Source organism: Micromesistius poutassou (genome assembly GCF_964030765.1).
Source record: "Micromesistius poutassou genome assembly, chromosome: 4".
In the NCBI taxonomy this organism is placed as follows: domain Eukaryota; kingdom Metazoa; phylum Chordata; class Actinopteri; order Gadiformes; family Gadidae; genus Micromesistius; species Micromesistius poutassou.
Genome location: NC_140274.1, coordinates 16,809,468 through 16,832,755, shown reverse-complemented (window position 1 = coordinate 16,832,755; position 23,288 = coordinate 16,809,468). Strand labels below are relative to the sequence as shown.

The 23,288-nt window shown below is 45.6% G+C and overlaps 1 protein-coding gene across 1 annotated transcript in view; it reads right to left on the bottom strand.

The window, feature by feature from the left end:
- cadm2b (cell adhesion molecule 2b) overlaps positions 1-23,288 on the bottom strand; it is a gene marked incomplete at its 3' end in the record, with an annotated part of 127,417 nt that overhangs the window by 18,279 nt on the left and 85,850 nt on the right. Inside the window, exons 2-3 of the mRNA XM_084466501.1 lie at positions 17,486-17,635; positions 1,952-2,104 (exon numbers count right to left, since the gene is read on the bottom strand). Of these exons, the coding sequence (XP_084322627.1) occupies positions 1,952-2,104; positions 17,486-17,635 (303 nt within the window). The remainder of the gene's footprint in view (positions 1-1,951; positions 2,105-17,485; positions 17,636-23,288) is intronic.

The window sequence follows — 23,288 nt, the reverse complement described above, 5'->3', positions numbered from 1 at the left end:
GTTGTGCATAGTCCCTGTTAAATAAACAAATAAACAAAAGGAAGTCATAACAAACTCATTAAAAAAAATCCACTCAAATAGATGATGTTAAACTGAGGTCCTGACTCCGAGGTCACTAAAGTGCCCATGGTTGTACAAGTAGGGGTGCTAACCCCGGTGTCCTGGCTCCACACCAACATTGCCACCTGATCCGGCCCTGGTCTCTTGATTGGATAGTTTCCCTGCTCACCTCTCCAGTGTCGCTAACAACCAGTGTGTGGTGAGCATGTATCACCCAGGTGGGTGCTACACACTAAGTGGATGTGCTTTGATTTCCCCCCACACACTTTGTAAAGCGCAATATAAAATCAATGAATTATTATTTATTGTTACGAGTAGAAGTATCTGCAGGGAGGCAGCGGTTAGTGTATCTGGTCCTCCGGAACAATCTGCCAGAAGGTGTCTCTGGTCTTTTGGAAAGTTTAACAGAGGAACCCAGGGCAATCTGTCAATATCTCAAAAAGTGCCTTTATAGTTTTTAGTTTAGTTGCTTCTGTTGGTTTAGAAACTAGGTTGTGCAGAACTTGGAATTTTTTTATAGCTACTTCAATATTGATCACATGCTTTGATTGTTCTCGCATCACTTGTAAATCACTTTGGATAACAGCGTCTGCTAAATGAAAATGAGGAAAGTAAGTCTCCTCCTTTTCATGCTTCATGGCAAGTTCAACAATGACGAAGGGTGCAAGCTCCAAATCCAAGGCTTTTCTGTCCGTCAAATCTATAACGTCTGGTCATACATTGAAATTACAGATAATAAACCCTTACACTAAGTATCACCATATAGCCACACTTGTGTATTTTTGATGTGCATGTCTGCTAAATGCGACAATCACAACTCCCTTGGACTTTTAATGAAAGCTGCAGTATTGCAGTGTTGTCGCAGCCATCATAATACAACCTTGGATATTCCTAAAATGGAATCACTTCCTGTGTGTCAGAACTACCACGTCAGTGTACACATTTTCAACCGCCTCTTGTGATTGCTCGATTGGCTGCTCGGTCAGATCAGGTTTCCTAGCTAATGGCGGAAGAACATTAATATCACACCAGAGAGGAGCCATGGATTAAGCCACACTTCAGACACTATTCCTCTCTCCTCGAGGAGAGAGCCCACATCTGTTGAACCAGATGTGGTGACCTTCAGGCGCTACTCCGGCTGTCTGCTCCAATAAGGGTCAACGAGCACGTCAGCAGATGATATAAAAGGGTGGAGCGTTTCCCTCAGAGATAACTCCACCTGGCAGAGAGCCACACCTGACAGCTCAGATATCCCTGATTCATCGGAACACTGAGGTCACTGCGTACACCACTTTCTGTGTTGTTCACCATTATTGACGCGGTGAGCCATGTTAGAATAGATGACTACAGGTGATAGGAAGAACATGTGTTTTACAATTACTTTTTTGGGCTTTTTTTCTTTCTCGACAGTACAGTGCAGAGGACACATGTATAATTTCCTACACAGCACATTGCAAGGTTGAGACGCCACTCTGCCCCCCCCCCCCCCCCCCTTATGTTCAATTGTAAGGTTAAGTGTTTTTATGATCGTTTTTTTTGGGGGGGGGAGGGGGGGTGGTAGGGATTAAATTAATCAAATTAATATAATGTGGGCCGATTTGTATGGTGTTCAAGCAATAACCCTCACAACACCATAATGAACAGCAACCAAAAACAAAAAATAGCTAATAAAAAATACAATACGGCAAAAGTCAAACAAGCAATGGAAAGCGGCCGAGAACGTATTAATAAAAAGGATAACAAAAACACAAGATGATTCGCTGACTAAAAATAAGACGGCACTTTGCCCCCTTTTGTCCCAGTTTCCTCCCACATGCCTCACAGCCGTGTCAGTCTGTTCGGTGGGAGGGAGGCAGGCAGCTCGGGGGCCCCCGGGTGTGGGACTACTCACCCAGCACGGTGAGGTAGGCCTTGGTGATCTTGATGGGCATGGTGAAGAGAGAACAGGTGTAGAGGCCCTCATCCCCCAGCGTCACGTCATTGACGCTGATGGTCAGCTCCTGCCAGGAGGCCCGGACCAGCTCGATGCGGTTGTCACGGAGAGCTGCACGCGCAGGAGGACACACACACACACACACACACACACACATTGGAGGGAGACACGCACACAGATGAAGAGACGCATAGAGACACATAGAAAGATACAGTGCAGCGGATAGAGACACACAGATGAGGACCCACTCTCACACACAGACACGCAGACACACATACACACACACACACACACACACACACACACACACACACATATGAAGACACACACACACACACACACACACACACACAGACACATATACATATATATATATATATATATATATATAAATATAAATACACACACATACACACACACACACAGTTGGTCAGGGTGTTTCATATCACTGAGGCAGCAGAATGTGTCTGTCATTTCACACATATTCACATCTCTAATCATCACTGACTCAGTGTTTATGCTGTAAATACCCTTTTACTAGAGCTGCTGCCGCTACTGTTATTCACATTAGCCAAACAACAACACACACAAGCACAATAAAGCTTTCTGGAAGAAAGGAAGACAAAAGCTAGTTAATCCCTGACGATGGTGTCTAATGTATTGTTTAATTCAAACCACCATCACCAACAGCTTCCCCTCCCCCAGAGTGTGGAAAGTTCCAGTCAGAATATAAAACCATGGTTACTGTCATTATGAGGCAGCAATTATAGTTGCTGTCAACTAATACTCAAACAGAAATTTAAAAAAGTTCACAGTAAAGACAATAACAGTATTAATAAAGACTAAACAAATAAACAGATGAGTTACAATCATAACAAATCAGTAAGTCTTTGCTTTGTTTGTATATTCTGAACAATCAGGCATTAGACCAGTCAACAGAATTACAGTAATTACATTGGAGCATTTAGGCTACATGCTAGCCATGCTGTGCACAAGTCAGAATGATTATGCTAGCCATGGTACTTGTTAGCCATTCTAAGCATATAGCAATGCTATGCTAGCCATGCTACCTATGCCAACTATGCTACAAATATAGCCATGCTACCTATGGTAAAATTCTAGACATGCGCATCTAGTCAACATGCAGGCTACTCATGCTACTAGTTAAGTTTGAATGCTACAATAAGCCAAGTTCCCAGAAGGGATTATTACATTGAATCTGAACAAACCTCCAAAAAACACTGCAATGCTAATTCATTTAACAATTACTGTTCCTTAAATAAATGAATCTTCATCATCGTAATCTTCATCATCCAAGATGACATTATTATTTCCATCCCCCCCCCCACACACACACACACACATGTCAATTTTAGAACAAGACCATTCTGTGATTTCTTAAGAAACTTGGAGCGTTAACCAGAGTTTTTTGGGGGGGTGGGCACAACTATTGGGTGTCTGGAATCAGTGGTCCGCTTCTAAAACCCTGCACTGCCACAACCCTCAAATAATCCTCCCACAGGGTGTGAGGAGGAGGAAGGGAAGAGGAGAGGGAGGAGAGAGCTAGGAGGGAGACAGAAGAGAGGCGGAGAGAGGGAGGACGAGAGAGGGAGGAGCAGAGGATACATTCACAGTCTTGTGTGTTGCCAAAAAGAGGAGAAAGGGAGAGAGGGCGGAGAGAGGCGGGGGGAGGAAAGAGAGGGAAGAGGAAATGTGAGGGATAAGAGAGAAGGAGGAGGAGAGATGAGAGAGGAGGAGAGAGAGGAGAATGGACAAGAAGAGAGGAAGGGGGAGAAAAGTGGTCTTCATTGAATAAATTACACATTGTTAATCCCTAATCCCCTGGGTACTGGGAACCTCTCGCTCCCTGGCCCAACTCATTCCAACTCTTCTTGGATCCTATTACACACGCAGGGTCTGACAAAGATGCTTTGTGATTAGTATTTAATCAACACATGCCATTGTGTGTAAAGTGTCTCCTCCATCAGATGGAGATACCCAAGAAGACGTCTCTGAATATTACTAACCACCGGCTCAACCCCCCGTCGGAGTTTAGCGATAAACGCGCGCACAGGACATGTGAAATACAATTAAATTAGTCAGGGGGGCTGAAATGGTTATTAGATTCACAAAGATGGCAGGCGATGCTAACAATAATGTTCCTCAGTTCCAATCAGACCCTATCATTTGATCAACACACACACACACACACACACACACACACACACACACACACACACACACACACACACACACACACACACACACACACACACACACACACACACACACACACACACACACACACACACACACACACACACACACACACACACACACACACACACACAAACACACACACACGCACACACACGCACACGCACACACTTGCAGAAAATATGTTTGGTTCGTCTTCTAAAATACAGATGGCGTTTACAGTGGTGGCTTCTTCATTAACCAACAGCAACACACAGAATTCATATGAACACGTGTTCCAGGCTCGAATTAAACATTTATAAGCCAAGCCGTCGGGGCGCCTGCCTTACACACACAGCGAGACTCTAAACAAACATTTGACAGTTCTACTGTAACGAGATGCATCATGGGAAAAGAAGAACCACACCCCCTACTCCCTGATGGTTCCTCCCCCGCCTCCCTCCACCCTTCCTTCCGAGATGTTCGTCTTTGTAGCTGAACTTCATCACACGCAGGCTCGAGCAGAACAACATGCCCTTGGGTGGAAAGGAGGCGGTGGAGGAGAAGCAGGTCGAGGTGGTGGGGGGAGGCAGGAGGGGGTATGGAGTGGGAGGAGGGGGGAGGAGGGGATGAACAGGGTTGGCGGGAGAGGGGAAAGGACATGGTGGTGGAGGTGGTAGTGCATGGAAGGAGGTTCATCTGGGTGGTGGTGGGGACGATGTGGTGTCGTAGGGGAGGAGGTGGTGGAGGACGATGGAGGTGGCGGGGAGGAGGAAGAAAAGGGGAGGAGGGGTGGTGGGAGGTGGGGAGGCGAATCAGAACCCCCTACAGGAACCACAGAGACAATGAAGCCAAAAACTCTCATGTTGTGTGTGTGAACACAGCATTTTACGATTTCGTTTTAAGTATATCAGGTCCTTCAGTGAATCAAAGTGGTCTCTTAGCCGTGAATATCGCTGTTATCTCCTCAACACTCAGACAAGTGACAGAGAGGAGGAGGAACCGGAGGAGAGGAGGAGGTTTCATCGTCCCTGGAGAGAGAACACATCAGAGACGCAGATATGACCGCTGATACGACCACTTGTTCATTTAAGACATCGTTTCATTCATTTCCAAACACGCCGGTGGCCTGTGAATATCACAAAACACATTTCAAAAGCATCGACATACACGATAGATATTCAGCTGGGACAATTTCCTCCCACCACAGGCTGCGAACGCTGAATCCTAAACGTTTCATTTGAGTCCAGCGGACGACAGAGACTGAGAGATTGTACTTACACTGCACTGACGGACACAGGGGTAAAGGAACCGCTGTTTTATTGGATGGCCGTCAGCCTAGGACTATAAATCTCACCGGGCAATACCGGCCAGACCACGAGGCTAATATGTGTAAAGGTTTGAAAAAAAATAAGAAAACGGGAAGACAATTGGTATCCATTTGTCTTTCAGTTCAGCGTTCCCGGGCCATTCCCGGGGCAGATCTGTCACAATCAGAGCCGACCGCCACCACCTGACACAGCTCTTTTCCAGGTGATTTCCCCAAATCGATGTGATGAAGGGCTTCATTTCACACAAACTCTCCCCAGATAACTACTAGCACCACCACCACCACCACCAGCACCGCCGTGCCCGTTTGTTCTGCTCACAAGGCCGGGTCGTAAATCTAACAACCCCAACCCCCCCCCCCCCAAGCCCTGACCTTGAGCAAACTGCAGCCGCCCAGAGTGGACGCTCCCGTACGCAGTCCATCTCCTGCTGATAGGGGTCCAGGCAAGGCCGTGTGGAATCGCTCAGAGCCAACGCCCGGACGGCCGTCTGCCGGGGTCGGGGAGAGGTCTCGCCGCTAGTCCCCCCTGGTGGGGCTTGATTCATGGAACTGAGGTTCTGTTGGTACTCCCACGACTCAGAGAAGGGTTTGGAAATCATGACTATTCAACCATGCCCGACAGTAGACTGAAAAGTTATGGTGGTGATTCTGGTTTCGGTGCCGATGGCCCTTTGACTGTGGAACCGTCTGACCTCTGGATCTGAGGGCTGCTAAATCGGTTGCGCAAAAACTGAAATTCCTGAAAAACCTGAAAAAAATCCTGAAAAACCTATTGGCCTTATTTGTTTGTTTTATTCATACGTTTCTTTTGCAATTTTATGAATTCATACTGTAAATGTCATCATCTTATTTTACTTCATTGAAGTAATTCAGTTTTCTGGATTCGTTTTCTCTGTGAAAGACGCTCCATTTTTATGAACAAAATTAGCTTTATAAACACTGTTAGTTGCAACAAGGCTGGTGCAATAGGAGGATATTCAGATGAAGAAGCTGTGAAAAGATTTGCTTATGTGCTCCATGCATGCTAGTGGATGGCTCAGCTGCTATACGGACTGGAAAGATAGGCCATTCAAATCAATCACTTCATAATGAGTTCAGGGCTTCCGAGAGAGAGAGAGAGAGAGAGAGAAAGAGAGAGCGAGAGAAAAGGACAAAGGAAAGTTTGTAATCAGGCATAAGTTCTGGCAAAGGAGCAACAAGCCAGGTGTAGAAACACATTTTCTAAGCGATCTCTGTTAATTGGTGTTGGAGGTAAGCCGGTGGCTGCTTGTTGTTCCGGTGTTGATGTGCTGTGACCGCTGCTTGCTACAGGGTTTCCCACTTGGCCCCTCTCACAGGGGCTGGAGCTACTTTTAGCCAATCAGTGGTTTTTGTGATGATGTAAGTGGTAGTGGTGCTTTAGCTGGAACACACACACACACACACACACACACATACACAGTTTCCTCTTACACAATTAAACATGTTTGCTGTGGGCTGTTCCTGCTGAGCGTTTTGCTGAACCAGCGGTACAGGCAGGAGGGCCTCCTCCTCCACCCACCATCCCCTCCACCAACTTCTCCTTCACCTCCTCTACCACCACACCCCCTACATCTCCCCCACCTCCTCTGCCACCACTACAACCCCCTCCACCACCCCCTCCACCGTCTCTTCAACCTCCACCACCCAAGCCCCGGCCTCCTCCACCACCAGCACCACCTTCTTCTCCTCCTACTTCTCATCCTTCTCCTTCTCCACCACGCCCCCTCCTCCACCAACCCCTCCTCCACCCCCACCACTGCTTCTCCCTCCATCACCTCCCCCTCCTCACTGTCCGCATGCCCGAGAGTAGAGGTTTCTCCAGGTGGGTTGAGGGGCTTCAACAATTCCTCTAGTGGGGCAGTGATGCCTCATTAAGTCGCCCTTCAAATCATTATTATTAACGGACGCTGGGAGTTTGAGTTTGTCGAATATCAAAATATCAATTAAGTAAAGCAGTATTTTACCATTCATTAAAGCACCCGGCCCTCATCTGAGACACATTGCTTTGAAGGATGGCAGTTTTTCGTCTGGTTCTCTTTCTAAAAACGCAGCAGCAGCCGGCACAACAGCTGCAAATGGTTTTACCTTGTTGTGGCGTGCGACCATGCATTACCGCTAATAGCTAGCTCCGGCATATTGATAAACATTCACCTTTAAGTAAAATACCTAGGAGGTGACGCAGCGCCGAGCGGCCTCCATTAGAGAGGAAAACAGAGATCTGTGTGGCGGCCGTGAACCTAATGCCTGGTGCTTTTCATACAGAGGTAGGGTTGATTCAGAGTGGATTTCAGGGTTGATCCAGGGTACAAAGAAGTACACAAAACCCTTGAGGCCACTCACTCAGGTTTTTAACTTTGCCGAGAGAATAAACTTTATGAGATGGCGGAATTGTGTTTTAATAGAAGCCTCTCATTTCCTGTCAGACGAAGACCACACATTTACTGATTCTGTGATATGAAGTGTTTAAGTAAAAGAGGATATTTATTCAAGTAAAAGGGATGTGTATTAACCTTTTATACAGTTTTAAGATAAATACAGTATTTATCGATTTGGATTTTATGTGCAAGAGGTGGTGTGTTTAAAACAGAGAGAAATATTCTGTATAATGTTCCTTATTTGTCCTCAGTTGAAGTTCTCCAGACACGAAGACCGGACAAGCAAGACCAATGGTATGGGGTCAGAACAGTCTCATTAATAATGAATGCACAGAGAAGGATTCACAAATGTATTTTGTGATTTATATATAAATGACTCTCTTCTCACAAATACATTTCAATGCACACACAAATGGATATCGGCATGTATAAATGTAAAATAAATCCATAAACAAAAATAAGTTTCACAAACACATTTCTGATCCACACACAAATGTGTCTTGTTTTAAATAAATGTAATATAAATCCATAAATATATGAATTTAAAAAATATTTGCAATTTTCATCAAAAATGTATTTGGATGTTGTTACATTTATATACAAACTGTTAAATTTGAATTTACAAGACGCTTTTCATTTGTGAACTTGTTTGCATTTGTGTGTGAACTGGTTTGTGTGTATATGTGGATTTTTGAGACTCTCCTGATGTGGCTGGATTCACAAATGCATTTTTTTCAACAAGGGACTTTCTGTAGCCAATCAGATGCCTCCCTCGTGGCGTCATGGCGTCTGGTAATGTCAATCCCGATTCAAGTGTAAGTGAAAAATGTCTAGGCGTGCATGAATAACGCATCATGAATGTATTGTAGCATTTTAATATTACCGTTACCGAGGTACGCGTTATGAGGTACCCCTCGTGGGATTGTCATGTGATTGGCTGAAAACGAAGGAGGCATCTGATTGGCTACAGAGAGTTCCTTGGTGAAAAAAATGCATTTGTGAATCCAGCCGTGTCAGGGGAGTCTCAAAAATCCACATATAAATACAGACCAGTTCACACACAAATGCAAACAAGTTCACAAATGAAAAGCGTCTTGTAAATTCAAGTTTAACAGTTTGTATATAAATGTAACAACATTCAAATACATTTTTGATGAAAATTGCAAATATTTTTTTAATTCATATATTTATGGATTTATATTACATGTATTTAAAACAAGACACATTTGTGTGTGGATCAGAAATGTGTTTGTGAAACTTATTTTTGTTTATGGATTTATTTTACATTTATACATGCCGATATCCATTTGTGTGTGCATTGAAATGTATTTGTGAGAAGAGAGTAATTTATATATAAATCACAAAATACATTTGTGAATCCTTCTCTGTGCATTCATTATTAATGAGACTGTTCTGACCCCATACAATGGGACCGACTTTATCATTCTAATTGTATAACCACCATACAATTTATCTCTATATAGAAGCATAAGAGATGGAAACTACGACGGTAGCCGGGACATGTCAATTGAACTGCATAACCAAAATGCTTTGCAAATACAATGTAGGCCTAATATCCTGTTTTGTGGATTAAACCTGCATTCTGAAACTGCTTCCTGAAGTTTGTGTGGCAGAAACGTCATATTCTTGTGTGATTTATTAATAAGGCTTTGGCTATCCACATTATATACTGTATGATTATATACATGCATGAATAATAGATACAGTATATAACAATAGTCTCGTCAGTTTCATTGTCAAAATCCGATGTAGCTCAATTCCATTATGTTGTGGCTTTTGCAATTGGATTCTGGCATTTGTGTTTGTGTTCTGGCTTTTAATTTGTGTTTTCCGTTAATATGTTTGTGATTTTAAACTTGCAAAAGGGTTTTAGATATGCTGTTTGTTCGAAAGTCTCTGGCCACCGTTGGATACAGAGCAGAGGAGATTCCAAGAGTGGTTTCACCAAGTCACAGTAAATGTCCTTCACAATCACTTGCAGCAGACATTTACCTTGGCTTACACGCAACACACACACACACACATACTTTGTTGTGTCGACGTTGCTTTATCGGTGCTCCCCACCACGGTAATCACACCCTCTGTAATTATCCTTGGCTCTCCAAAGCTAATTAATGTTTTAATGCTCACATCCAGGCATTCATTTAGCACATAACAGCATTTTGATTACTACAAGCCAATTAAGATCAATTTTCCTGTGTGACCTTTCGCGTTCCTGGCTGGATGTCCCTATTAAATCCCCCGATAACGACGGTCCATAGACATTTGGCGAGATGAGATGGAGATGAGAAAGATGGGACAGTGACGGAAAGAAAATCGCCACACCTATGCGATGAACCTCTCAGACAGCTCGGAGATGAAAACCCGGCACAGAGCAGATGAACTATTCGTTATTCTCTTGCTTTGACATGCTACGCTCCAGCTCCCCATTACCTGAATTATTCATTCCTGCAGTATATCTCACAAAGCATCTTTTCTCTGTCCCGTCAGTTTGCAGGAATCCCATTAGCTCTCCAGGGGAACATCCACACACTCTGTCCCACCTCCTTGTCTCCACGCAGAAGCGACAGACAGGAAGCGAATCGTTACCAGAGTGACGGCTCTGATGTAATTTGTCCTGTCCTGGTCACCATGACGCATGCGCCTGGCAACGCATTAAAGGCATAATAATTCCCACCAAAGACATATGGTCAGCATCCATTTGTTCAGAGTGGCCGCCCACCATGGAGTCATGTCCCCTTCACAAGTCTCAGCTAATTGGTTGTAATGGATGAGTGATCTGTTGGCCCAGCTTTGGCATCCATCGCCTCTCCCGTCGCAGGTCTTGGCCAGTGGGGTGTGTGTGTGTGTGTATGTGTGTATGTGTGTGTGTGTGTGTGTGGTGGGGGGTGGGGGGCTTAGTGGCAGCAGAGACCTAGACAGCCGGGCCCTCTGCCTCACAGCGTCGCCGGCCCCCCACCCCCTACAGTGTCTGCCACACAGCCCTCTCATATCTTTAATGGATGAGCAGGGGGATAGTGCCAGCCAGACACACACAGTGAGACAGGCACACAGCCCGACAGTGAGACAGGCAGATAGTGAGACAAGCAGACAGACAGATAGACACGGAGACAGACACACAGCCTGAGAGTGAGACAGGCAGATAGTGAGACAGGCAGACAGACAGACAGACACGGAGACAGAGACACAGCCGGAGAGTGAGACAGGCAGATAGTGAGACAGGCAGACAGACAGAGAGACACGGAGACAGACACCCAGCGGGATAGAGAGACAAACAGACACACAGCCGGAGAGTGAGACAGGCAGATAGTGAGACAGGCAGTCAGACAGGCTGTGAGACAGGCAAGCAGACAGATAGCCATAGCTTCAGCCAACCAGCCAAACACATTTTTAGAATGATATGAGGTGAATTGTGCAGGGGTGCTCCACAACATGGATCATTTTCAGGACTCCGGGGGCAAGGTGAATAGGCTTCTTCAAGGTTTTGGCAAAGTAGCTAATGGGAATGGAGGAGGAGAAAAGTAAAAGCCGTTGTGTTTTTGCTTTAGTCCTGCAAAGCTGAGTGGATTTTTACTTATTCAGTATTGCTCTGGTGTTGGCACAAAAACACTGCTTACCTTGTGGACCTAACCGTCTTTCACAGTCCTTTATATAATTTACCAGCTTGTCGTCGACGCTGCTGTTGAGCTGTCATCCTACATTTCATATCGCTGATCCCCTCCCTGTATGCTGCTGTGTAGCGCAGGCACAGCCACACCGACAATGATATAATACATGCCTTTCGGTGCTTGACACTTTTCTCCAAAGTGTCTTACAATTAAACCTTTGCACTCCTCCAATTGAGCTACAGCAGGGCCTGGGTTGAAAGATTTTTTGGCAGACGGTGGAGGGTTGGCGTCGACACATTTTCTGTCGTTTTTTGAATGAAATGTGTTCCTCCTGCTGATGCACATGAGAGGTTTAGAAAATCTATGTGAATAGTCTTTTTATATATATATATATATATATATATATATATTTAAACAAAACACGTCTAAAGTAAAAAAAATAACACTATGTCCGTTGACAAAATTCAGAAATGGTAAATCCATCGAAAAAAATAAGTTAATGTTTACGTTTGATTACGTGATTACGTTTAGGAGACCTTTTTCTTTGCAGGAGAGTCGAACACGAACGCCCCACAAGGTTTGTGGCTGCATTAGATGTTCTTTCCTCTGAAGCAATACTTTTGTTTGATTTTCCCCTCATTAGAATAGATAATCACACAAGACCCCCGTTATGTTTGAGCTACGCCCCAGACTCGGTCAAACCAGCAGCACTAATGTAGAACCACGGTTTCTCTAGTACAGTCTTTAGCATTCCAGAACAGTGCAACCAAATCCCCTTCTCTCCAGGGCAACCATTGACATTCTGCAGCACCTCCTCTCATTCTTATTCACCAGGACAGGAACAAAAAGGGAGCAAATTATACGCAGAGCAGAGGTCAGAGTCTGGGCTTCCCAAGCCCAGCAGGTATCACATAGAATGGATAGAGAGACGCAGAGAACAGGGTACAGATTCATCACCTCCAGATGTACCGGACGTCAGGTTTAGTTCACATTAACAGATTTGCTGCTTCGCGTGTCAATATCGGTATAAGGCAAGTTTAACACTTGGGGCTTTGATATTGAGCACAGAATGGGTGAACAGGATTATATTTTTATTGAGCGCATCAAAAGCATCTTTTTTCTTTTTATGCAGTTTTTCTTTGGTCATATTTGAGGAGAAGTTTTGTGTTTTCACAGACTATTCTTTTTCACCAAACTTTATTCCTTTGATAAAGACCAAACTTGGTAAAGGCCCAAAAGGTACCGCAAGTATTTTTAAGCAAGCCGCAACGAAAGGTGTCCATGCTGCACATCACATCCCAGGGGAAATGAGCGCCGAAACGTGCGCCAGCGAAAAGACGATTAAAAACAAATACATCAAATACATCACGCACATCAAAACAAACTCTGCAGCCTTTCATCTCTCCAGCACGCTTTAGCCACCAAGAAACCCTCCCCTTTCGCTGGAGAGCGCCATGTTGCAGTGACAGAGGGAAATACTTTGCAAGATGTTAATCTAATTGAATCTAATCCCGTTGCTCTGTGATCCGCGCCTGTCGCCACTCTGGTGACGGCGCCCTGACGGATGGAGAGGGGGGGAACAGTCTTTTATGACAGGCAGCTGATCATGCGGGAAGGGGAATAGGGGGATGTCGCGCTCCGGCGCCCCGGGCCCATTGCGTTCCGGCGCCCAGATACACCCGGCTCGACGAGCGGACAGACGCATACGATTGGCCGGGCACACAAGGGCGCAGCAAAGTAGGAAGCCGGACATTCGCGGGGTCCTCTGCAAAGCAATTAACTGCTGATTTGGCAGCGCGGAGCGTTGTCTTTCCATGCCAGACCGCCCTTTTCTTCACATGAAACCGCTTGTGTCGTGCCTTCCATTCGTCCCGGAGCCTCGCGGTCATATTGAATATTGTACCGCGCCAATGGTGCTGCTTCACGATCGGTGTGGGAGACGGTGGAGGGGGGAGAAGAGGGAAGGAGAGGGAGTTCTCACACTTAGCCTGGCCAACCTCCACAGAGTGCAGTACATTCGTTTGGCCGGGTGCTCTGCCCGGGATAAGGAACCTGTCATGCATTACAAATGGCCGACCGTCAGAGGAGAGCAAGCGTTCGTATACTGCAGTCTCTCTCTCTCTCTCTCTCTCTCTCTCTCTCTCTCTCTCTCTCTCTCTCTCTCTCTCTCTCTCTCTCTCTCTCTCTCTCTCTCTCTCTCTCTCTCTCTCTCTCTCTCTCTCTCTCTCTCTCTCTCTCTCTCTCTCTCTCTCTCTCTCCCTCTTTATCTCTATTTCCTCAGCTCTCTCTCTCTCATCTCCCCTTTTCCCTTTAACCACCCCTCCCCCGTTCCATTCCCTCCCTACCAGGACCTTTATCCCGGGCCTCAGCAGTGTTCTGCAGCCCAGCAGGTACTGCAGGATCCACGGGGAACCTTCATGTGGAGCGGAGAGGAACAACCACACCAACTGTCACTTTCTAGTTCACTTGGATGTATTGTCTAAGGTACCAAACTTTAATGATTACCAAACTGAATTTGAGATAGTTAATGAAATGATATATATATATTTTTTTATTTCATTAAATGTTAAATTAAATATATAAGTTATTATTATTATTGACATAATATAAAATATTCATATCTTCAGGATTAATAAAGCTCCTTTTCATTCATTTAAATGTGTGCAATGTAATCTATTTCCGGTTATTTGGGAGGGGAAACCTTCTATAATATTTGGGGAAACCATGACAACCCAACTGCAAATGCCTTCCATGCCAACACATGGAAAACATGAAAACATGGTGAAGAAATGGATTGCAGCACTAAAACTAACACTTGGTTTCCAAAGACTCACTTAACTGACCCAACAACGCAATATGGCCACTAGCTGAATAAGGTCCATATCCATACGTACTGTTTCTGAAATGAGCATGCAAGTATGTCAGTGATCTACAAATGAAAACCCAACATATAAATAATATAATGAAAGAATGATAATATGAAATAATATAATTAAATAATTATATTATATTGCTTGTAATTTCTTGTGAAAATTTCTCAACCACCCCCCTGAAATAGCTCCTGTAACCTGGAATGTAAAAATGGAATTTGGACAATTACACCAGAAAAAAACTTTCATTTAATTATTTGGATGATGATTCGTGGCATGCGTATTCACAGCATGAAGTGTCACAGATTAATACATTAAAGGTAGCTTTCATGTGTGGGCAGAAAGTCATTTGGTCTAATGAAACACCTTATAACTCATTATATAACCTCCCAGTCCAATCAGAGACAGGCTGCTTTCAAGTCCTTCACCACCATCCTTCTCCTGCTTTACTCACCACTACCCACCACCACCCACCATTCACCCCTCTTCTCCTCCTTTACCCACCGCCACCGCCCTGCTCCTCTCCTCCTCTCTCCTCCTTTACCCACCACCACCACCCTGCTCCTCTCCTCCTTTACCCACCACCACCGCCCTGCTCCTCTTCTCCTCTCTCCTCCTTTACCCACCGCCACCGCCCTGCTCCTCTCCTCCTCTTCTCCTCCTTTACCCACCACCACCACCCTGCTCCTCTCCTCCTTTACCCACCACCACCGCCCTGCTCCTCTCCTCCTCTCTCCTCCTTTACCCACCACCACCGCCCTGCTCCTCTCCTCCTCTCTCCTCCTTTACCCACCACCACCGCCCTGCTCCTCTCCTCCTCTCTCCTCCTTTACCCACCACCACCGCCCTGCTCCTCTCCTCCTCTCTCCTCCTTTACCCACCACCACCGCCCTGCTCCTCTTCTCCTCTCTCCTCCTTTACCCACCACCACCGCCCTGCTCCTCTCCTCCTTTACCCACCACCACCGCCCTGCTCCTCTCCTCCTCTCTCCTCCTTTACCCACCACCACCGCCCTGCTCCTCTCCTCCTCTCTCCTCCTTTACCCACCACCACCGCCCTGCTCCTCTCCTCCTCTCTCCTCCTTTACCCACCACCACCGCCCTGCTCCTCTCCTCCTCTCTCCTCCTTTACCCACCACCACCGCCCTGCTCCTCTTCTCCTCTCTCCTCCTTTACCCACCACCACCGCCCTGCTCCTCTGCTCCTCTCTCCTCCTTTACCCACCACCACCGCCCTGCTCCTCTCCTCCTTTACCCACCACCACCGCCCTGCTCCTCTTCTCCTCTCTCCTCCTTTACCCACCACCACCGCCCTGCTCCTCTTCTCCTCTCTCCTCCTTTACCCACCACCACCGCCCTGCTCCTCTCCTCCTTTACCCACCACCACCGCCCTGCTCCTCTCCTCCTCTCTCCTCCTTTACCCACCACCACCGCCCTGCTCCTCTTCTCCTCTCTCCTCCTTTACCCACCACCACCGCCCTGCTCCTCTTCTCCTCTCTCCTCCTTTACCCACCACCACCGCCCTGCTCCTCTCCTCCTCTCTCCTCCTTTACCCACCACCACCGCCCTGCTCCTCTCCTCCTTTACCCACCACCACCGCCCTGCTCCTCTCCTCCTTTACCCACCACCACCGCCCTGCTCCTCTCCTCCTTTACCCACCACCACCGCCCTGCTCCTCTCCTCCTCTCTCCTCCTTTACCCACCACCACCGCCCTGCTCCTCTCCTCCTTTACCCACCACCACCACCCTGCTCCTCTCCTCCTCTCTCCTCCTTTACCCACCACCACCGCCCTGCTCCTCTCCTCCTCTCTCCTCCTTTACCCACCACCACCGCCCTGCTCCTCTCCTCCTCTTCTCCTCCTTTACCCACCACCACCGCCCTGCTCCTCTGCTCCTTTACCCACCACCACCGCCCTGCTCCTCTGCTCCTCTTCTCCTCCGTTACTCAATGCCCATTTGTGAAGTCACCTTCAAACAGCGCACCACTGATACTGTGTGAGAGCCTTCAGCCAACCACTGATACTGTGGGAGAGCCCTCAGCGTAATAGATACCGCTAACTAACACCTCTGGCAAACACCTAAAACATGTATCGAGAAAATGCAGCGAAGAAATTATGCGCTCCCGCGACGCATCCGTTCCGCACCCTTGCACCGTTCCCATTCCCCCATTCCACCTCCTCCTTCCCTTCACCACCTTTAAATCAGATCTGGCCACCGAGGGCACATTACTATTCCCTCCGAGTCTCTGTTGTCGCGGCGTCAACGCTGGTTTCACCCGCCTCAACCCCCGCAGGTCGCACGGCATCCAAACATCTATATACAAGACAGAGAAGGGGAGGCTGGATGCTAATTAAGCAAATCACGTTGCTGTCCGCCAGCGTCTCCGTGTTGTAAACAACGTCGTCAGTGTCGCGTGATTACAACAGCCCCCGCTCCCTCTGCGGTATTCCCTCCTCGTGTTTCTGTGTTCCACCGTGTTAGCGTGTTAGCTCGTTGGCGCGCAGGGCCGCAAGGTGGAGGCGGGACTTCATTATTAGGTGCGGGCTGGTGACAGTAAGACTAATGCGTCGCTGCTCTCAACCTCTTGTCTCGCATCCAATCCAATTAAAATCTTGATGCCGCCTAGCAGGCAGGCAAGTAGGCCACACTGTATTACAGACTTGAAGGAGAATTTACAAGATGGCTGATTCAACCTGGGGGCTATTGCTGCAGTTTTTTTATGTATGGTATTCCTTTCATCTGTCCATCCATCCTTTCATTCTTCGAGCCATCGGTTCATCCATCCATCCAACGATCCATTCATGAATTCCTTCCGCTCACTCTCTCTGTCTATCCCCCTCCCCGCACCCCTCCCTCCCTCCCTCCATCCCTCCCTTCCTCTCTCCTCAATCCCCACCCTCCCTCCTCTTCCCTCTCTCTCTCCATCCATCCCTCCATGTATCCTCCCTTCCTCTCCTCAATCCCCACCCTCCTTCCTCTTCCCTCTTTCTCTCCATCCATCCCTCCATGTATCCTTCCTTCCCTCCCTCCCTCCCTCCCTCCCTCCACACATGCAATGTTTGCATTGACTCACCTTTCTTGTCCCCGAAGAACAGCGTCTGCTGAGCCGGGTTCGACCACTGGAGGGAGGTGTTGTCGTTGTATTCCACCCTGCAGGTCATGTTGGCTGTGCCCCCTTCCACCACCGTCACGTTCTGAGTGGTGGGGAACTGACCTTGGCCACCTGCAAGACGACACACAGAGAGGTGAGCTCATGGTAGTGTAAACACACACACACACACACACACACACACACACACACACACACACACACACACACACACACACACACACACACACACACACACACACACACACACACACACACACACACACACACACACACACACCTCAGAAAATAGATTGCTTGTTCACACTTTGACTGCTGCTGGTACTTTCTTCTTTGTTTGGCTGAACAATCAGATAATACTTTTCATAACAAAAGGCCTATCGGCATTTTCGTTTCTTTTCTCTCAAACGCTGATGGTGGAGATCGTATCATCACACAGCAGATTATTAATGTGTAGCCAATGTGAAAATACAAACAATTATCCTCTTTGATTCACATGAGGGACATTTGACCAAAATTGTTTTAACTGTGAGTGAATTCACGAGGAAGGTGATTGAGTTAAGAATAGTTTAGGGTGTCTGCCACCCGTACCAAAGGAACTGGGTTTGATCCCCAATGTCTGCAGCCCATCTGTAGGTGATCCTTCAGAAACATACCCTCGCCCTACCTGCTCCTTAATGACATCTATTTGTATTCACTTTAAGTAGCTTTGGATACAAGCGACTAACCACAACATCCACAGAGCCTCATCAGAAAACATCTGTTGCAATACCCCTCATTCGACCAGTGGTGGTGCTGTTCCTCAGATCCGATTTCCAGTCTTTGATTACACTTTAACCTCCGCATGGTCAACATCATACAATTACACCTCAGCAGCAGCAGCAGCAGCTGTAGCGTCTAGAATAAACAGGTTGGAGCGAGTGGGAGGTATTAGTCAAGCCCGCTAGCCACGTTACTGAGCCCTAATTGCCAGCGCTGCTAATAGGTGAACGCCACGGGCTGCCGTGGAGCCCAGAGATGCAGCTGGGTGGTAAATTGACACATAATCCCAGACTTTGTGGCCGCATCAATCCAAACCACCAAATCCACCTTGCCGCTCACACGTTGTAGACTAGAGGACAGCCAAACCGCTGTCACTCAATCACTTAATCACTACTACCAGTCTGGCGCAGTCGCCGTTTTAAGATGTGCTGTTTTACTGTATAATAATAATTATTTATATTATATTAAAGAAATATTGAGATTTGAACCTGTAAGAAAACTGTTTATATGAACTCTATAATGAATGCCATTTGATTTATGCAAAATATAATATAAGTTCTAAAACATGTAAATACAATAAGCGTTTCCACAGTCTTATAAGGGTTGGCTAATTACATTGAAGAAATGTTTTGGTGAAATTTTTTTAAATTTCCTGGATATTAGACTCAAAATAATGGTGATTCTGACAGTGACCCACAGTGACCCAGTGTGACCAAAACTGTATCCTGTATCCTGTATCCTGAACGTATCCTGAACTTCTATTAACCAGTATTATTTGTACTTTGTCCTCATTACGGAGGTTAACTGTGATCTATTTCTTTTGAAAACCAGATCTTTTGCTTTTGTAACATTTGATCCATTGCTTTGCCTAAAACAGGTAAGACTTGTTGGTATTTTAATTGTGATTAATAGTAGCATACTGACCTATTATCTACTGCCATTCAACATCTAGAACGCATTTTAGTGCTAAGAAAAAGACAAGCATCATAGCCTCCATAGTATGAAGACACAGCATTTTTGCACAGCATAAAAAATGACAAACCAATTTACCGCTACTACAAGCTACAATACAACAAGCTAGCGCAGAAGCTACAATAAAGATAATTTTCCCAGATGGCTGATGGAGTCCACTAGTTAAATTTCACATGACTTCCCTCTTGATTTTCCTCTCTCCCAGACAGGGTTTGGTTTTTCCAAACCATTTTCGTCTCCGGCGAGTAAAGACGGCGGAGAGATATGACGTCTCTATTCATGATGAAGGTGACATTGTGTCTGCTTTCTCACAGGTACAGCGTTTGAATCCAGGAAGCAGCTGTCCGTCTCATTAGCTCTGCACCCACTGGGTGGGGAGGGGGGGTCGGGGAAGGGGCAATGGTCTGCCTGACCTGAGCCGACCTTGTGGCTGACCTTGTGGCTGACTACCATCAGAGCGAGGCGGAGGGGAATGGAAAAGTAAAGGAGCAGGAATACAGAGGAGATAGGGCAATGTGGTGTACATAACTGTGGTCATTGCCGGTGTACCAGGTGTAAGTACAAAAACCCACCTGGCAACAAAATGGGCTTATTGACGGAGAAGCCATCTTGGTTCTTAATGCTAGCTCCCCCAGCTAGCATTTAGAACCAAGAAGCAGCCAAAATGACCCACTAGGTGAATAAGGACCCTTGGCTTGTTTGTTCAGGGTGTCATCTGCATCTATCAACAGATGGCTGCTGCTGACTGCCTCGCTGTTTGTGATTTACAGTCAGTCAACGCTGACTTGCAGCAGCAGTAGTAGTAGCAACGCAGGCTATCTCATGAGGAATATAAAACCCAAGGATAACCTTGACAGCGCTATGGGAGTGAGCTAAGTTACTGTATGGTATTCATGATGTGGAGGTCAAGGTCCAACCTTGAACTCTCCTTGCTACACCAATGCCCCTCTTCCTTCGGTCCTCTCCTCCCTTTCTCCTCCTCTTCCTCCTTCCTCCTCCTTCCCTCTTCGTCCTCCTCCGTCTCTCCTATTTCCTCCCTCCCTACTCCCTTTCTCTCTCTCTCTCTCTCTCTCTCTCTCGCATCCAAGCCTGGCTCTACCATGTGTGTGTATGTGTGTTCACAACAATATGGCCGGTTTGCCGAGACAGGCAGAACGAAGGGGAAAAACAAAAGCTAATGAATATAGACGCGCTAATCTCAGTGGAGTAGGAGGAGAGGTGCAACGCATGGCTGAGCAGCGCTACTGCCTACGCCGACGCGTCGCTGATGAAATCCTTTCTTTCTTTCTCTTTAACGATGCCTATTAGGGTCCATGATATCTGGGGATGTGATGTGAGAGTACAGGAGGCTGATGTGATATCTGGGGATGTGATGTGGGAGTACAGGAGGCTGATGTGATATCTGGGGATGTGATGTGAGAGTACAAGAGGATGATGCGATATCTGGGGATGTGATGTGAGTGTACAGGAGGCTGATGTGATGTCTGGGGATGTGATGCGGGAGTACAGGAGGCTGATATGATATCTGGGGATGTGATGTGAGAGTATAGGAGGACTGGGCTGCAGCCTGGGGACGCATGAGGTGGGAGACCAGTTTCTGAACAAAACACAGCTGGCTCTCTCCTGACTTATACAGTATGTCATATAGAAGGAAATAAACGTCTCTCTCCCAACTCTGATGTCGTAGAAGACCAATCTCAAGAATACAGCTCAATCTCAACTGGAGCAGGCAATCTCCCTCTATAATCCCTTTTGAATTTCATTCCTTATCATTTTAATATGCAAATTATTCAAATTTCTAATGCTCAAATTAAGCCTTTTATTAATATTTACTGTGAACCTAGGCTACACTGTATACACAGGTTCATGCATAGCCAAGGCCTCTACCAGCATGTGATTGGACCATCTGTTAACTAGAGAGAAAAAAAAAGGTACACATATTTGACTAGTAATTTCAGCATTCAATTAGTAATACTTTTAAGTATTGTTTGATTTATATTAGAATTCCGCAATTCGTTCCAACAGCCCTAATCTCAACTGTGATATCTTCAAAGATACCATAGCAACACACAGCTCTCTCAAACGTGACATCATTGGTGTAAGAACACATTCTCAAATGATGAGGTCATAGCCGAATAATTCTGCATCAACAATAAATGTGTGTGTGTTGTGGCCCCTAAAAGTGCAATGGCATCACTGTTTCCACAAAAGGCTCTGCTCCCCTCTTTCTCTCCCCAAAGAATAGAGAGAATAAAAGACTAAAAAAGAAAAGGAAGAAAGGAGGAAGAAATCTATATGGGAGGATGAGTCACACGGACACTTGGGTCTCATAACACAGGAGCCACCACTGGTTCTGGAGAATAAGCTGTCCCACGGGAAGAGAGACATAGAGACAGACAGGGAAAACGAGATAGAGAGAGAGATGACGAGAGAGGGAGAGCAAGTGAGAGAGAGCGGGATAGAGACGGAGGGGGGAGAGTAAGAGGGGAGAGAAAGGGAGAAAGAGAGTGCAAGAGAGAGCCAGAGATGGAGGCATTAGATAAAGAATACAGATTAAATATTCAACATAATAACAGATTGTTTGCTAAACGCCGACTCGTGTTTAAATTCCTCTGACTCATATCAATGGAGGTGGTTATTGATTTTCATCAATAGATTTCATCTGTTTTTTTTGTGCTTGCATCACATTTCTACAGTATAACAGTCATATCCAGGGCGTAGGAAGCTTGGGGACGAGGAGGGCTGTCCAGCCCCAGTGTGTATAAAATAGATAACATGAAAGAGGGAAGGTAGCTCCTATTTGTTGGTTAAAAAATTCCCATTTTCAACATTTGTTATATTCAATGGGAATTTTCAAAAAAGACAAAATGAGTAAAGTTATAAGAGTGCCCATGAAGCATCGCCCTTATAGCAACTGGGTTATGGTTAGTTAGCTTAGCATTTGATTCCAGTGTTCTTTTCTGGTAGTGAATGGAAACTAAAAGTTTTTGTTTCAGCAGTTACTGTTTAAAAAATGGTAGTCTTTTTTTAAATGTTTTATTATCGATCGTATCATACTCTGACTCTAAACTTGACACAGGACTTTGTGAACTAAAGAAGGGGTTCTACTTGGTTTCATTGGCCAGTCCGATTGTGACCTTGGTAAGCGCTGCTGCTCTGACGGTTGATCCGAGCCTTCAAACATATTGGAGCTTTTATACACTGTTTTAAAAATAGCAAAAAAAACTCCCTAGAGTGGCTGGAACACGTGGTCAGCAGCATATCATTCATCTTATTTTTCCACAATCATGAGCGATGCTTCAAGAATCCACTGATACAGATATCATCGGTTATCATCAATATAGGACAATATAGGACTGTATTTGCTTCAACTCCTCCAGATTTTAGAGTGGTTTGTTGGCTTTTAATAATGGTTCACTTCTTCACTTGTTCCGAGTTCACCTGGACTCGACATAGCCTCCCTCCTTAACCCCCTCCTCCTTACTCTCCTAAAAACACCCCTCCCGAAGTGATATATTGTTGTTTCTCTTTCTTCTGACAAATATACTTATTGTAAATCGCTTTAGATAAAAGTGTCTGCTAAATGCCTTAATTGTAAATATCCTCTGACTGAATTTCATAATAACAATGTTTTTAAATGTGAATTTTTCAAGAAATCAACTTAATGTACTTCATTAACATATCAGTCATTATTAAGTTGTGGTAAAAGCATTCTTCTTAATATTTCATGAAAAGAAAAGGTTTTAAGAAAAACAAAACAGATTCATTAGTATGAGCTATCACCATTCAAAACAAATATTTGCTCTATGGTTGAGGACGACTTACTATCTAGAGAACAGGTATGTACAGGTGTACAAATACATAGAAAATATGTGTTTCTACATATAGAACAGGTATATAAATACATAGCATTAACAAAATAGATGTTCATTAACAGTTAACTAATGCTCTAGTAATCATTTACTAATTTGTAGTTAATGCTATGTGTTTCTACATATAGAACAGGTATATAAATACATAGCATTAACTAACA